The 17,476-nt window shown below is 43.3% G+C and overlaps 1 protein-coding gene across 1 annotated transcript in view; it reads right to left on the bottom strand.

Moving 5' to 3' along the window:
• Positions 1–879: 879 nt before the first annotated feature.
• bckdhb (branched chain keto acid dehydrogenase E1 subunit beta) overlaps positions 880–17,476 on the bottom strand; it is a 91,235-nt gene continuing 74,638 nt past the window's right edge. The window contains exons 10-11 of the mRNA XM_039804814.1: positions 3,135–3,286; positions 880–1,359 (exon numbers count right to left, since the gene is read on the bottom strand). Of these exons, the coding sequence (XP_039660748.1) occupies positions 3,146–3,286 (141 nt within the window). The 3' untranslated portion in view covers positions 880–1,359; positions 3,135–3,145. The remainder of the gene's footprint in view (positions 1,360–3,134; positions 3,287–17,476) is intronic.

Consider the following 17,476-nt stretch of genomic DNA (forward strand, 5'->3'; position numbering starts at 1 on the left):
TGCCTCGAAGGTGTCGAAGGGAGTATCTGGAACTCTGTAAAAAATACTAATGCAATCAAATTAATTTTGTTGCTTATCTTTGACATATCCAGCCCTCTAATCCCCACCAAAGCCAAATCTAGATATTATTCATTATATGGAAAAAAATCATTTTTGTGTTTTTGTAATAAAAATGAAATACTTCAAATACATAAACTGGCATTTAAAGGGTTAAAATCCTGAAAATGATTGAATGTTTGGTGGTTTTGATTAGGTTAGAAGTTGTTTAAGTGATTTATGAAAAAAAAGCAGAAAAAAATATTGATATATGATGATTTAATAACAGTTTTTGTGTGCGTGGACATTTTTGCCTCGAAGGTGTCGAGAGTAAGTTTTTTTAAGGAGGGCATGAGGGTTAATTTACCTTAACTGAACAGCTTTGAATGGTTATATGACTTTTTTCGAGTTGAATGGTGGTCGTCTCGCTCCCCCCTAGCGCCTGTGAGCTGAAAAACCACCCTTGCAACTTTCGACCGGGCTCAGCGTCAGGAAGTATCGCGTGAAATCAGGTCTCAGGAAATCAAGTAAACATAGGAGCTGCCAAATATCTATTCCGAAGCTGTAGGGGGAGCTCTATAGAAAAACCTGCCAGCAAAAAGCCAGAAAACAGTGAAGAAATGGCCAAAACTGCATAATGCCCTTTAAAATCTAATGCAGTAAAACATGTCCTGGTGTTGTAAAATTCCCAAGATTTATTACATTTGCAGACTTTGCCATTCTGGTATATATTTCCCTTAATCCCATGACCAGTGGCAACCCTGTAGGACAGCTTACTTGTTGACTTTGGTATACACTGTAATATCCCACCATATTCAAAGCAATGTAAATCATCAAACCAAATGTTTTCACCAATACTTAATACTTTATTTCATTAAAAACCACAGATCCACTACATTAGTACAATAGGGTTCAATTAATGTCAAACTAAATAAAGATTAGAGCAGAGCTGGACACATTCAACCAAAGGTAACAGCACAGAGAGGCAGACAGTCACAAATTCAATCAAATACAGTTTCCCCCACAGTATCCAACTCTTGTTTAAGAGAAAATCAAATGATGTGCATTATGTTGAAAGCAGAGTTTCACCAAATGAAGTGGGTCAAATAATTTTTTTCCCCTTGCAACAGAATGATGTTCCCTATGCAGAGGAGCTGTAACAGTCTTTTAGCTGGAAGACACAGGGGGACATGGAGCCTATCTGGATACCGTTTCCTGATTGGATGATTAACAAAGTGTCTTTTCCTGGCCCCTCTCCACTGATTGGATGAATGAAGAGGAAAAGGAGAGGTGATGGAGCCCAGGGCTACCAGAAGTTGGCCCCTAGAAGAAGAGAGAGGTTCAATAAGTTAAAGGAAATAACTTGGCGGTCCACAGTGGATGGCAGATGAGGAGGAAAAGTAGAGCTGCTTGGAGAGGGTGAGCAATGAAGATAAGAGGTGACGTGTTGTGTTCAATTAAACATTGTATTAATGGCTCCTTCCACCTTATTAATCAAGGCCAACATTTTAATGGCTATAACTCAATGACACCGACAATTAAAAAGGGATTACGAAAGTATCTGGCAGACTGACTGTCCCATCTCAAAAGGTTATTAAAACCTTCTGCAACCACTGGAAGACAATACCATACCTACAGTAAGAGAGAGCAGTATGATATTCCACAATTAAATTGGGCATATTCATGACATGTAGGCCCTGTTAACACTTGGCACTACAATCAGTCTTGGGTGGTCTGATTACAAGTTGGCAGCTCTAAATACAGGTGGGAATACACCCAAAACAGATGCTTCAGTATCCTTAAACCACTCCAGCTTCACATTGGCTGCCAGAATGTCCCCAGTTGTGCTTATTAGGAGACAGGTCTCTCCTACCACCAGGTGTATCCAAACAAACATTTGGACTTGCAATGGCAGGTTTTATTGGTGCGTCAAGGATAGTTCTCTGCCATTGGAAGAGTCAGACAAGGCCTGGTTTTGATTATTGGGTAACATTATTGACAGACTTTTAAATCTTGAATTGCAAAGACTAATAATTATTATGGGAAGTTGTATCAAGTCTTGTCTCATTTTATAATGTATATAAAGAAAGAAACATAACGGAATGAAATTACTGTTGGGTGTATGTTGTACCTATGTGCTATTTATACTTTTTTCTTAATATTAAACTTCTGAGGAGAACTGTTATTTTCTTAATAAATAGATTAATCATTTGGTCTATAGAGTAAAAAAAAAGTGAAAAATGCCCATCATAATTTTCCAGAACCCAAGTTGAACTATTAAACTGCTTTTTGACCAATGGTTTACTATCATACAAGACACAGAAAGCCTACAGGTTGACAATTAATTTCCTCTTGATGGACTACTCACTTAATCAGCTAATTGTTTCAGCTCTAGATCCTCAGCTTGACCCATCCCCACTCAACACTCCAGTCACACCGGAGCAAGGTACTTTTTAAACAATTTTATTTTATTTTATTTCAAGCTAATTGGGCTATACAGAAGGAAGACGGTATGTTAAATGCATATTGGCTGAAGATGTGAAATGTAGGTTTAAATATCCCTGTCAAAATGATATTAATGTTTGCAACTAAGATAGACCTAAGTAGGACATTAATGGCAGTTAAAACTTTTGTTATTTAGTGTAGACATTGTTTTTGCTTACAACAGCCCTATCCTATTTAGTAGTTGCATCTTTCCACATATAAAACCCAATGTGAGCTGGGAAAGAAAATACACTCCCACTTGGTTACTAGAGCTGCATTTCAGATGTACATGATACTATGTCTAAATAGGGCCCTGGAATATGTATTAGCCTGTTATGTCGGTATAAGAATAAATGATATATGTCTAGTGGAGGATTATATTAGTAAAAGAGCATGTAGGAAAAACACAAAATGCAATTTAATCTTCTCTCTAATGATGGTTGCTTGTTACTGATGGCAGGTCATAGTTTTCATGTCTTCATAACTACATTACTGGAATATATAATGCAGATTATAGGGCAATGGATGACAGGCCTTAATATACACTAAGTGTTCGAAAATTACATAATATCTCTGCCACTTTTCTTCAAAGGAAGCTGTGAGAGCTTTCTTACCTGACAGGGGTTCAGTAGTTGATCATCTTCTTAATTGCCTCAAAGCACTTCCACTTGTCTGGGATGTAGAAGGGTTCAAAGATGTGGGGGAAGGGGGTGTCATAACCACAGACCCTACTGATGGGAGCCTCCAGGTTAAGGAAGCACTCCTCCTGCATGGGGAAAACAACACAGATGAGGACAAATACTCTCATTATTGGTTGAATGCTGTCAGTGCTCAAACAATTAATTCAGGCAGGGAACCCCCGCTAACATGTTCAGACTGCAACAGCTCTGATCCTCAAGTGTTTGATATGTCTGAGAGAAAGAAGGGGCTTCTATCTTATAGTCAGCTGCATGTCACAAGTATGTTCGGCCAACACTATGACGAGGGGATATGGGATACTGACTGGAAAAAAATGACAATCTTGACAACCTAATTTCATTTTTATAGCCACATCTGACTTATATGCTACAATTCAAAATGGTTCATTTATGGTCCTCAGAGCAGGCCAGTGCTAAGGCAATTTGGCCAAAGTGCAAAACAAGCCATGACTCATGTCTCTATATTGGCTTTTGACCTCTTCCCATGGAGACAAAGCAGAAATAAGTTGGCCAAAACACTCCAAATGGGACAAACCCCCTGATGAGTTAAATGAACACACTTGGATGCGTGCACAGATTTGCAGAAACAGACCTGAAGTACCCTCTTTCAGATGAAAGTGACCTGCAAACAACTCAAGCCACCGAAAACCAGAATATACGAGTTGACTCAAAGGGAGGTTGCACAGCACCATCTTTGCGTATTGCTTTGTTGTGCACAGTTTGTCTGACAAACAGAAACAGATTTTGACCTGTTTTTTGGGACACTGACAGCATCAGAAACTCAGCCATGTAATCCCACATTAAGAACCCATCAATTGGCTGCCATGGAGCAGTTTGGCATCTGACAGTGCAGGACTTGTAGGTTTCACACTATGTTATTCATTTCTTATACAAGATCTGGTCTAGGGGAATGTCAGTCTTGATAAGGAGCCGTTTGTGCTTTGGTACTTTTACAGCCTGTAAAAATACAACACAACAGGAGAAGAAGGGAGAGACCTTAGCAGAAGTCTGCTGCTCTATGTGCCTGTGGAGTTGACATGGTACAGTGAGAGCTTTCCCGCCTGAATGACAGTTCTTGGGTTGTATCACTGAATTCAATGGATTGCCAAGTAGGAAGACAAATCCAGAATGATCAATGTTGGACAGCTTTTAGTTTAAGTGCACCTGACTCGTGGAACAAAATACAGCACTTAAAATCAACTCACTTGTGCTTTTGGACATTTTAGAAATCAGATTTTGGACCTCCAAACTTCTACTTGTAATTGCTTTACATAGTTGTATTTCCTTTGCATCCTGGTTGTGTTGATCCGTTTATCACATTTTTTTTCCTTTTTGGAAAAGTTTTAGTGTTTTTGTTCGTATGATGGTGTTGCTTCCTTCTCTGTGTTGTTTGCGTTGTTGTTGTAACTCAATGTCATTGTGAATGAGGGCTGCCCCTCAATGATCTCTCAAGTATAAGTAAAGGTTGAATGAATGAATGAATAGATGTTAAATGATTAACACCGCTGCTATATGAAAACCTCCCCAAAAACAATAAACAGGGACGAGCGAGAACTATAAATCGAACACCCTCAGACATTGCCACTGTTGAGCACTAGCACTAGTCTGTTACTGGTTGTTCGAAACGGTTTCTCGCTGCCTACCTATTACAAGGAAGTTCAGTGATAGAGATAGAGAGACGATGTTAGGGATGCTAATTAAGATTTTCTTTTGGAACTGATAGCCAACCCTCGTTAACCTGATCATTAACCGTTTACTGACAAGAAGGCAACTGAGTCCTCCTCACTTGTACCCGTCGCACCGCCACAATGTTGCATGCATAGTTGTGGACACATGCAGCCCCTTTCCTGGAACCACTTGCATGTAAAAAAAAAAAAAAAAAAAAGAAATATCGATTTATGTAAGAAGATTCTGAATGAATTTGCAACTTCCAAAAATACTTCACTACAAAATAACCTTAATATTGCCTGATATCAGAATGAATTGTCATCAGGGCTCAACGCAAATTATTTTAAGTGGTTGCTGGCTTAGCAACCAGGCATCAGCTTTTGGTTACCGAAATTGAGAATACAGTTGCCATGTTTTAAACTGCCTATATTTGGAGAAATGAATTTCTTATGTAACTATACCACACATTTTAATAATGAAACAATGAGATAATAGCTTGCAATACAACTTCCCATCCCTCTCAAATAGGGGTGCAACGATCAAAAAAACTCACGGTTCAGATCCCAGTCAATTTTCGGATCAGCACAAAAAAGGGGGGAATTTAAATGATTATTAAAGTGATGGTTTGGAGTAATTTCACCCTAGGCTGCTTTGCACCTTGACCTCGAGCCAAACAACGCCCCATAAGCTTTTTTCCCTTGTTATAACGTTGGTCGAGTTAGCGTTATCAGCTGGTGAGCTTAGTGCAGGCGCTAATGGATCCACGTTTGTATCTCTTAAGTTACCCCACTAATAATGCCCGAAATGATACCAAACTTCTACACTAGTACAAATAGTTTCTGTACTTATAAAACGAGGCTTTAGAAAGTTTGTAACTACACCAGAAGGATGGTGAGTCACCATTTTTGCAGTGAATGAGCTTTTGCCCTAAGTATTTATGAAATAGTGAACATTTCTTATGAACACTGACAAGGACAAACACTTTCCCTACCACTGACCCAAAATAACACCACAAGGCACCTTGTTTTCCTTTCATGTATTGATGAAAGTGACAATGAGATTAGATGAACACTCACCACTTATAGTATGTTGATTTTTACCCCCAAACGAGGTTAAGCTACCATGAATAAAACTCAGCACTTCCTCCAAAATGTTCAAGTTAAAAATGATTGAAGCCTTCCCTGTTTCAATAGGCTTTTAATGTGTTTGTTGACAGTAGCTTACTCTCGCATTGCCAGACCTTGCTCCACAGTGCTGCGGAATGGTCTGGGTTGTTTGCATTTCTTTAAACCAATTACAATTGTCTTGGGTGGCGCTAAGCTCCGGGCGCAAAGACAATGGCTCTGCAAAATAGTCTCAGGAAGGAACTTGTTTTGGTGGAACATTTGCACCCCGAAAACCACCCCGCTCATTAGCGATCAGCCTTTATTTACATACCTGTATACTCAGAAGGGCTGAAAAAGGTGACACATTTCTCCCTAAATGAGGGACCGAAATCCACGTTGCAATTCGGTCCAGTAGATAACGGTCATTACGGCACCAGGTCTTGGACCCCCCCACCCCCCAAAAGTGAAACTCTTCGGATCTACACGATTCACGTGGATGACACTTTTATCTGAGAATTTAAGGTATATTCACAAAACCATATCCTTGCCATATTCACCACTCTGCTGCTTGGAGGTTCTCTTCTTAACAGAAAAGCTGTTTTTTTCCAGCTACTATTTCCCAGAAAATAAATACAATCAAATATATTATCAGTGAAGCTAATGTTAATAAATAAAATTACAAACCGTAACATTGGATTACAAACATGTATTGTTTTGTGTGAGGGCAATGTAATGTCTAAGCGGGAATGAAAGCTACTATATAAAAGAGGGAATTTATGAATGCAAATACATAGAATGGCTATTACTGAAAAAAATGCTAATATGCTAATAGGATCAAAAAGAAGTTTGGTTTCATAAAATATTAGGACTAATAAAGTTGTCTTTCTATTCCTCACCCATTCAATACTTTTGTTCTGGTGTGTGTTGAGCCCCCATCAGGCTGCTAGTGCAGTTAGATTTTCAGTCTCGTTTTAAAATCAGATGCACCTTTAAGGCTATTTTGAACATGACATTTTTTTTATTACAAACATTCAGTATGTCAGAAAACTTGGAAAGAGTAAAATTTACATTTAACTCAACAGGTAAAATGCCATTTTAGTTCAGAAGTTTTCACAACACCTAGCAGTCATATGAAGTTAAGAAATGGCTAACAGTCATCTGCACTTTTTTTTCTAATTGTTCCAAGCAGAGAGTTCTTGTAATACACAGTGGTCACAATTGTAAAGCATTCCATTATGTCTTTGACAACCACTGGAAAAAGTATAACTTTTTTTTTTTAAATCCAAATGATCAGCCAGAGTTTATACTTTTTGGAACCTGAATCGACTATAGTCAAGTCTGTTGTGGTTTGGTGAGTTAAGGGAAGGAGGGTGAGTCACCATTTCTCTCTGTGTATCCCTGAGGTCCATGAAAGCATTGTCTTTAGCCACATCTCATTCTGCCCTACTCTGTTCTGTCCTGCACTCAGGAAAGGGCCTGCCAATGACACATTAAAATCACTAGAACAGAAGCCAAAGCTTGATAAAGGAAACTTGCCAAGCCCTACTTAACTTCCCTTTGTCTTTATTTAAAAGAGAAACATCCATTAATAGATGATTAATAATAATAATAATTTCAGGAAGGGCCTGAGGTGGATAGGTAGTAGCTGAACCACTCTTTCTGGAAATAATACACTAAAGCACTCCCAGGCAACATTGCCTGGAGTACACAGGCTTTACTGACAACCAGTTTCTCTTTTTGTCCCTTGATTTTAATCCTGGGAGGGCCACACAAATAAACAAAGAGGTGTGGTACGAGTTAAAACCTTTACCATCCACACTGCTGTTAAACTCGATTAGTCCCAGAATATTCCTGCCATCCCATTCTCAAAGCTGAGTAGGATTGCCCTATCAAATTGAAAACTGACGTACTGTTTTATGCCACAACGCTTTCTTACTAAAAGATGACATTTCTCCTGCACAGTGTCCAAGCACTGAGTTCGCCAAGCTAACTCATTAAACCAAGCACTCATGATTTAACCTCAAGCTGCATCAAGAAATGAGAAGGCTGCGTTACACCAGTACGCTTTGAAATATATCGAAACAGAAGAAAAAAATAAAATTTACGATCACTGTATTAAAACTGTTCATAATGCAGTTATGCCGTTAAATGTTCCCAACATTATATATGATAAAAACAAGACAAAAAAAAGTCAGTGGAGTGAGAACTGTGGGTTGTGTTCTCTCTCTCCCCAGATCAACAGCAGACTTATGTACCATTTACATGCTGCAACTTGGTTGTTTGGTTTTGGATGTTTTTGGTGCTGTTTGTCCTTGTTCACCTCCCATTTAAGCCAATTATTTGATAACAAACATAACGCAAATTGTTTTCATAGTTGCAGTACCATAATTGTCTGCCACAACCTAATAGATGGCAATACTGTTTGGGCCACAGGATAAACCTGATCATCTAATGAGCACCACCATCCATGCACATTTTATTTACCATGGTTTAAACATACGTGTGTGGATATGTATTAGGGTTGCAAAGAGGCGGAAATCTTCCGGTAAATTTCCGGCAACTTTCTATGGAAAGTTAAGGTGGGGAATTTTGGAAACATTCCAATTTGGAAACTTTCATGGGAATTAATGGAAATTATGGGAATTTATTGGAAATGATGGGAATGAATAGGAATTTACGAGAATTAACTGGAAATGATGGGTAATTCATACAAACTCCATCTTTTACAAACATACAGTACAGGCCAAAAGTTTGGACACACCTTCTCATTCAATGCGTTTTCTTTATTTTCATGACTATTTACATTGTAGATTCTCACTGAAGGCATCAAAACTATGAATGAACACATATGGAATTATGTACTTAACAAAAAAGTGTGAAATAACTGAAAACATGTCTTATATTTTAGATTCTTCAAAGTAGCAACCCTTTGCTTTTTCGATAGCGCTGTAAACCCTTGGTGTTCTCTCAATGAGCTTCATGAGGTAGTCACCTGAAATGGTTTTCACTTCACAGGTGTGCCTTGTCAGGGTTAATTAGTGGAATTCTTTCCCTTATTAATGGGGTTGGGACCATTAGTGGTATTGTGCAGAAATCAGGTTGATACATAGCCGACAGCCCTATTGGACAACTGTTAGAATTCATATTATGGCAAGAACCAATCAGCTAAGTAAAGAGAAACGAGAAACGGACTTTAACAAATGAAGGTCAGTCAGTCCGGAAAATTGCAAAAACTTTGAATGTGTCCCCAAGTGCAGTCGCAAAAACCATCAAGCGCTACAACGAAACTGGCTCACATGAGGACCGCCCCAGGAAAGAAAGACCAAGAGTCACCTCTGCTGCTGAGGATAAGTTCATCCGAGTCACCAGCTCAGAAATCGCAAGTTAACAGCAGCTCAGATTAGAGACCAGATGAATGCCACACAGTTCTAGCAGCAGACACATCTCTAGAACAACTGTTAAGAGGAGACTGTGCGAATCAGGCCTTCATGGTCAAGTAGCTGCTAGGAAACCACTGCTAAGGAGAGGCAACAAGCAGAAGAGATTTGTTTGGACCAAGAAACACAAGGAATGGACATTAGACCAGTGGAAATCTGTGCTTTGGTCTGATGAGTCCAAATTTGAGATCTTTGGTTCCAACCGCCGCGGTTTTTTCCACGCCAGAAAAGGTGAACGGATGGATTCTACATGCCTGGTTCCCACCGTGAAGCATGGAGGAGGAGGTGTGATGGTGTGGGGGTGCTTTGCTGGTGACACTGTTGGGGATTTATTCAAAATTGAAGGCATACTGAACCAGCATGGCTACCACAGCATCCTGCAGCGACATGCCATCCCATCCGGTTTGCGTTTAGTTGGACCATCATTTATTTTTCAACAGGACAATGACCCTAAACACACCTCCAGGCTGTGTAAGGGCTATTTGACCAAGAAGGAGAGTGATGGAGTGCTGCGCCAGATGATCTGGCCTCCACAGTCACCGGAACTGAACCAAATCAAGATGGTTTGGGGTGAGCTGGACCACAGAGTGAAGGCAAAAGGGCCAACAAGTGCTAAGCATCTCTGGGAACTCCTTCAAGACTGTTGGAAAACCATTTCAGATGACTACCTCTTGAAGCTCATCAAGAGAATGCCAACAGTGTGCAAAGCAGTAATCAGAGCAAAGGGTGGCTACTTTGAAGAAACTAGAATATAAGACATGTTTTTTCACACTTTTTTTTGTTAAGTACATAATTCCACATGTGTTCATTCATAGTTTTGATGCCTTCAGTGAGAATCTACAATGTAAATAGTCATGAAAATAAAGAAACACATTGAATGAGAAGGTGTGTCCAAACTTTTGGCCTGTACTGTAAATATAAACATTTTGGTTTTGTAATAAGCAGTTAGTGGTGAAGGAGTTGGCTAAAGCGAACGCTAGTGATGCTAAGCCGATAGTTGTTGTCGTCTCCCCTCTTGTTAGCCTGGTCCTACCAGACAGTACGTAGGAGGGCGGAGCCAGGCTACCAGAGTGGCTCTGGGCACATCCAAAAGTTTTAAACTTCAACAGAGTACCCGCCTTCAAGGAAGTTAACACTTGTCAATGGAGAGAGGCCAGAGTCGCTGTACAAATGAAATGGACCACAGTCTGGTAGGACCAGGCTAAAGTAGTAGCCCAAACCATTGACCTGTAGCTTAACATATGAAGGTAGCTAGCATGCTGCCTTTGATTTACTATGGTTATGGTTATATGCGTGCTAAGATAACCATCAGCATTGTCTATTGTTTCCAACCTATCTAGAATAAGTGGGCTATACAATTCACACACATAGGTTAATAGCAATGGGTTATGTATTACCCCCCACCCCCCAAAAAAATACCTCCCGTATTTTAATAACTAAATGTTGGCCAGTATGTAGTAGCCTATGCGGATTACTGCGTGCGTGCGTGTCACTGACGAATATAGTGAGGACATTCAACTGAAGTTGCATTAAATCAGGTTGTTTTAACCAAGATTATGCTGCAAGATGTTTTTTTCAACTACATTTAAGTTCCCTGTTATAGACTAACAGTATTATAACAAGCAATATTAAAAATATCCAGTTTATTCCCATTAATTCCCATGGAAAGTTTCCAACTTTGAAAATTCCCAGAATTTTGCAACTAGAGATGCACTGATTGACCGGCTGGTGACCGGAATTTGCCTATTTTCACGTCATCGGCCATGACCAGCGACCTGCCGGTCAGTCTGACATATACTGATTTTATGCCGGTCAAATGCTCTCGGGGCGGGCGCCACATGTTTAACATCGCGCAACATCAGCATCACACGTGCACACGCAGGGTTTCCACTATATGCATGTAGCAGCGGCGCACTGCCGCTCAATCAGCTGTTTATGAAAAGTCATAAAGTCGTAATTATACAGAGCCGTCTGCTCTACTGATCTCAGGTGAACGGTCAGCCGCTCTCTCTCCCCTCTGAGGCTGAACAACTGGAACATGAAAACCACACTCACGTGGGTCCCGTGAAATATGACAGCTACAGTTTATTGGAAAATAGCTGTTGGGCACACTGACTTTGATGAATTTACTGTTTATCAGACCTCAGATGAGACAAGAAGCTAACGTTAGCAAATGCCTGTGACTGCCTCTGACGCCCCGCTGGCTGCTGTACGAGACGCTGTATTAAAAAAAGCGACAGACTGGCTGCGTGGCGTGTCAGCTGCGTGGTGTTTTCTATGTCTTTACACACCAGAAACGTGTCTGAAACGTGCTGCTGCTGCTAGCCTTGTCTGGACACATGGATGTTTCCCATTGATTTACTGCACCCAAGCAGCAGTATACTTCATGTTAACCATAAATATATACTGATCTTATTACAGCAAAGACAACGTCGGCAGTATTGACGGCAAAATATGCTACAGAATATTTTGTTCTGTATTGACAGGTGCAATATTAGAAAATATTATATATAATATATACTTTTTTTTTTTATTACATTTATATCTGCAGGAAAAATAGGCGTCGGTTCTATTTCTAGCAGGCACGCGTTTTAGAGGCAGCTCGAGCCTAAGCTCTAACCTGTTAACATGGGAGCCGAAATATATAACGGACATGCCACGCAGCTGACACGCTCGCGTTTATTTGTTATGTATACATTATTTTATTGCCATTACTCGTTTTCCCTGTTTTCATACATACAGAATCGCAAAATTACCCTAAATATATCACATTTTGTTAGTTGGATATTGGATGTGAAAAGAAGGAAATGGTTCTAACATTGCACTTTAGATGTGTGTGAATTTCCCACACCAGGAGTCATTTATTTAGTTCTATTTTATAGCATTCGATTATCTATTCAAAAACCTTTCTATGCTCTATGCAAAATGTAAAATTTTCAATTAAAAGAAAAGATAGAAAATAAATATTTGTGTGTGCTGAAGCGTGGTTAGAAAAAATGAAATCGTAATCGTCTAAAATCGGTATCGGCTGGTCTAACTCAATGAAAAATCGGAATCGGCCTAGAAAGTTGTAATCGGTGCATCTCTATTTGCAACCCTAATATGTATGCATAAAGAGGATTAAACAAATCGAATCCTTCGTGGTTGTCCCTAATGAAGCCACAAGCCGAAACGTTTTGGTCCAACCATAAAATTGTAGAAAAAGCTGCATACTACAAGTGTTGCCGGGTTTTACCGCTTCTGATTTCTCTCTATGGTATGTTGGTAATAATAGAAAACTTTAAAATACTGGTTGACAGATTATACAAAAGACATTCAATACATGTTTTCATTTAAAAATGGCTTCCTGATCATGATTTTTCTTCTGGTTGAGAAACTCATGATTTTTTTTGTCAAATCCAGAAATGTGCAGCCCTAAAGGGCAGCCTGCACCACATCCCAGTTATTTTATGGTGAGTCATTGAGATTGTGACCTCACTCTGCTATCTTGAAAAGAGTTAAAAGTATTGCTCCACCCAGAATCTTATCGCTTTTCCTATCCACATTTTTAAATGCTTGATTTAGCTTGGTCTTGGTGACCCAGTGATCCGTGGTGAAGAAAAAAACAAAATAGCCACAAAATCTTCTCAAACCACTCAAGCAGCATCAACTTTTCTTCCGTCTATCCACATTTGTATAACATACAAATATGGCAAAAAATATGGCTTAACTTCTCACTTATTCATTACCCTCACCTGCAAGAAACATAAAAGATGGCTTTTGGGTTGAACTGTCAAGTTCAGTTGAGAAAGAGGCTCTGAGATTATCAGGTACGTTTATCTGTCCAGTATTGGTCAAAGCTTGATATCGACTAGTTGGCAAGGCGAGATGGGTTATTAATAAGCTCTCCCTTCAACTCTCTCTGCACCCCCTGGGGAGGTGCATCTCACAGTTTTAAAACCACTGCCCTGGTGAACCATCACCTTATCGTGGTGGAGAGGTTTGTGTGTCTCTGTGAACCTGAGGGCTGTGTTGTCTGGAGCTTTGTGCTCCTGGTAGGGTCTCCCAAGGCAAAGTGGTCTCAGGTGAGGGGCCAGACAAAGAATGGTTCAAAAACCCCAATGGAAAAACAAGGTAGAAATGGAGTGACCCTGCCCGGAGGAAGCCCGGGGCCCCCGTCTGGAGCCAGGCCCAGACGGCAGGCTCGTCGGCGAGCGCCTGGTGGCCGGGTTTGCCACGGAGCCCAGCCGGGCACAGCCCGAACAAGCTACGTGGCTCCCATCTCTCCAGCCCATGGGCCCACCACCTGTGGGAGGAACCGGGGTCAGCGTGCGCTGCCACATGGGTGGCAGTGAAGGTCAGGGGCCTCGACGGACCAGACCCGGGCAGCAGACGCTGGCTCTGGGGACGTGGAACGTCACCTCTCTGTGGGGGAAGGAGCCGGAACTGGTGCGGGAGGTGGAGCGCTACCGGTTAGATCTGGTGGGGCTTACCTCTACGCACAGTCTCTGTTCTGGAACCGTACTCCTGGATAGGGGTTGGACTCTTTTCTTCTCCGGAGTTGCTCAGGGTGTGCGGTGCCGGGCGGGTGTGGGGATACTAACAAGCCCCTGGCTGAGCGCCGCTACGTTGGAGTTTACCCCAGTGGACGAGAGGGTCGCCTCCCTACGCCTGCGGGTTGTGGGGGGGAAAACTCTGACTGTTGTTTGTGCATATGCACCAAACAGGAGTTCGGAGTATTCGGCCTTCTTAGAGACCTTGAGTGGAGTCCTGCATGGGGCGCCAGTGGGGGACTCCATTGTTCTGCTGGGGGACTTCAACTCTCACAAGACACTGGACAGACCTGGTAAGCCCAAACGTGTAGTGCGGGTAAATTGGGAACGTCTGGAGGAGGCCCCTGTCCAACGGACTTTCAACTCGCACCTCCGGCGGAGCTTTTCGTGCATCCCTGTGGAGGCTGGGGGCATTGAACCCGAGTGGACAATGTTCAAAGTTTCCATTGCTGAAGCTGCGGCGAGGAGCTGTGGTCTTAGGGTCTTAGGTGCCTCAAGTGGCGGTAACCCACGAACACTGTGGTGGACACCGGTGGTCAGGGAAGCCGTCCGACTGAAGAAGGAGTCTTTCCGGGATATGTTATCCCAGAGGACTCCGGAGGCAGTTGCAGGGTACCGAAGGGCCCGAAGGGCTGCAGCCTCTGCCGTGAAAGAGGCAAAGCAGCGGGTGTGGGAGAAGTTTGGAGAAGACATGGAGAAGGACTTTCGGTCGGCACCAAAGTGCTTCTGGAAAACTGTTCGCCACCTCAGGAGAGGGAAGCGGGGAACCATCCAAGCTGTGTACAGTAAGGATGGGACACTGTTGACCTCAACTGAGGAGGTAATAGGGTGGTGGCTCCACAGTGGCAAAGCCCCGGGGATTGATGAGATCCGTCCAGAAATGCTCAAGGCTCTGGGTGTGGAGGGGCTGTCCTGGTTGACACGTCTCTTCAACATTGCGTGGAAGTCTGGAACAGTGCCAAAGGAGTGGCAGACTGGGGTGGTGGTTCCCCTTTTTAAAAAGGGGGACCAGAGGGTGTGTGCCAATTACAGGGGTATCACACTTCTCAGCCTCCCTGGTAAAGTCTACTCCAAGGTGCTGGAAAGGAGGGTTCGGCCGATAGTCGAACCTCAGGTTGAGGAGGAACAATTGCGGATTCCGTCCCTGGTCGTGGAACAACGGACCAGCTCTTCACTCGCAAGGATCCTGGAGGGGGCCTGGGAGTATGCCCAACCGGTCTACATGTGTTTTGTGGATTTGGAGAAGGCGTATGACCGGGTCCCCCGGGAGATACTGTGGGAGGTGCTGCGGGAGTATGGGGTGAGGGGGTCTCTACTCAGGGCCATCCAATCTCTGTACGACCAAAGTGAGAGCTGTGTCCGGGTTCTCTGCAGTAAGTCGGACTCGTTTCAGGTGAGGGTTGGCCTCCGCCAGGGCTGCGCTTTGTCACCAATCCTGTTTGTAATATTTATGGACAGGATATCGAGGCGTAGTCGGGGTGGGGAGGGGTTGCAGTTCGGTGGGCTGGGGATCTCATCGCTGCTTTTTGCAGATGACGTGGTCCTGATGGCATCATCGGCCGGCGACCTTCAGCACTCACTGGATCGGTTCGCAGCCGAGTGTGAAGCGGTTGGGATGAGGATCAGCACCTCTAAATCGGAGGCCATGGTTCTCAGCAGGAAACCGATGGAATGCCTTCTCCAGGTAGGGAATGAGTCCTTACCCCAAGTGAAGGAGTTCAAGTACCTTGGGGTTTTGTTCGCGAGTGAGGGGACAATGGAGCGGGAGATTGGTCGGAGAATCGGCGCAGCGGGTGCGGTATTACATTCCATCTATCGCACCGTTGTGACGAAAAGAGAGCTGAGCCAGAAGGCAAAGCTCTCGATCTACCGGTCAGTTTCGCATTACCCTACACCTCACGGTCATGAAGGCTGGGTCATGACCGAAAGAACGAGATCCAGGGTACAAGCGGACAAAATGGGTTTCCTCAGGAGGGTGGCTGGCGTCTCCCTTAGAGATAGGGTGAGAAGCTCAGTCATCCGTGAGGAGCTCGGAGTAGAGCCGCTGCTCCTTTGCGTCGAAAGGAGCCAGTTGAGGTGGTTCGGGCATCTGGTAAGGATGCCCCCTGGGCGCCTCCCTAGGGAGGTGTTCCAGGCACGTCCAGCTGGGAGGAGGCCTCGGGGAAGACCCAGGACTAGGTGGAGGGATTATATCTCCAACCTGGCCTGGGAACGCCTCGGGATCCCCCAGTCGGAGCTGGTTAATGTTGCTCGGGAAAGGGAAGTTTGGGGTCCCCTCCTGGAGCTGCTCCCCCCGCGACCCGACACCGGATAAGCGGACGAAGATGGATGGATGGATGGATGCCCTGGGGCACTCAGTGAAAGGCTATTAAAGCTTTTTTACAAAGTGGGACTTTTATTGCCAAAATCATTGCAACCCATTAAGACCAAAACCTTTAAAGAGCACCTCCTAACCCTGGGAGCCACAGACCCTATTAAACTCTCATGAAACACTATGGGCCCTATCTTCCACTCAGCGCAATTGCCTTTGTACACCGACGCATGTATCATTCCTATTTTGCACCCGACGCACAGCGGACTTTTCCCTCCACAGACGCACATCGGTAAATTAGGGAATGTATTTGCGCTCCTGGGGGCGGTTCAGCGAAAAGAGGAGGCGTGTTCCGGCGCAAACGTTACTTTGTGCTATTCTGCAGTTTCAGAAAACAATTCCGCCACTGACCAGGAAAAACCTGGTCTAAAGTCAGTGGCGCTAGTCTAAAGTCAGTAGCGCTAGTCTAAAGTCAGTAGCGCTAGTCTAAAGTCAGTGGTACTAGTCTAAAGTCAGTAGCGCGTTATTTAGATGCTATTTTAGGGGCGCATGCTTGGCCATAATGTAGCGTGTGCACAACGCGCATACACTTCTCTCATCTACAGCAGTTCCCATTTTTGAAAACCATACATAATTACAAAAGGAAAATATTACTGAAAATGCGCTTCATGTGTTTGGATAGATCAGGAGGCACTTTACAGTACAGTCCTCAAAAAGTCCCAGCATTCTTTGTGGCTTGTTGTGTTTTACACAACATTTCCATGAATCATGGATGTGTTGATGACATAAATGAGGAAATATTAGAGGACTTAAGGAGATGTGATGTTGAACTAAGGTGGGATTGGACACTCCGGCGGGATCTGGTCCAGGAGTAATGTGCGATGCGGTCCTGGTGGAGCGGGTGGACGGAGATGGAGTGGGGGGAGGAGGAAGGGGCACAACAGGTGCAGGTGGTGTGTTTGGAGGCCCACGTTCCATTGCTGCAGCAATCCTCTCCAGACTTGAGGAGATGCGCCCGAGTGGCCGCAGCAACATCGCCACCCGGCCAAGACGGGCATTTATTACTTTGCCGCATCTCGCATCGGCAGCTCCCGCTGGCGTGCCACGGGCAAACGCCCGGCCATAATAGCAATCCGCCATGGAACAAGCGCCCTGCTCTTAAAGGGAATGTGAGATGACGCTCTGATTGGTTTATTGCACGTTA

The sequence above is a fragment of the Perca fluviatilis genome, chromosome 7, assembly GCF_010015445.1.
Source record: "Perca fluviatilis chromosome 7, GENO_Pfluv_1.0, whole genome shotgun sequence".
In the NCBI taxonomy this organism is placed as follows: domain Eukaryota; kingdom Metazoa; phylum Chordata; class Actinopteri; order Perciformes; family Percidae; genus Perca; species Perca fluviatilis.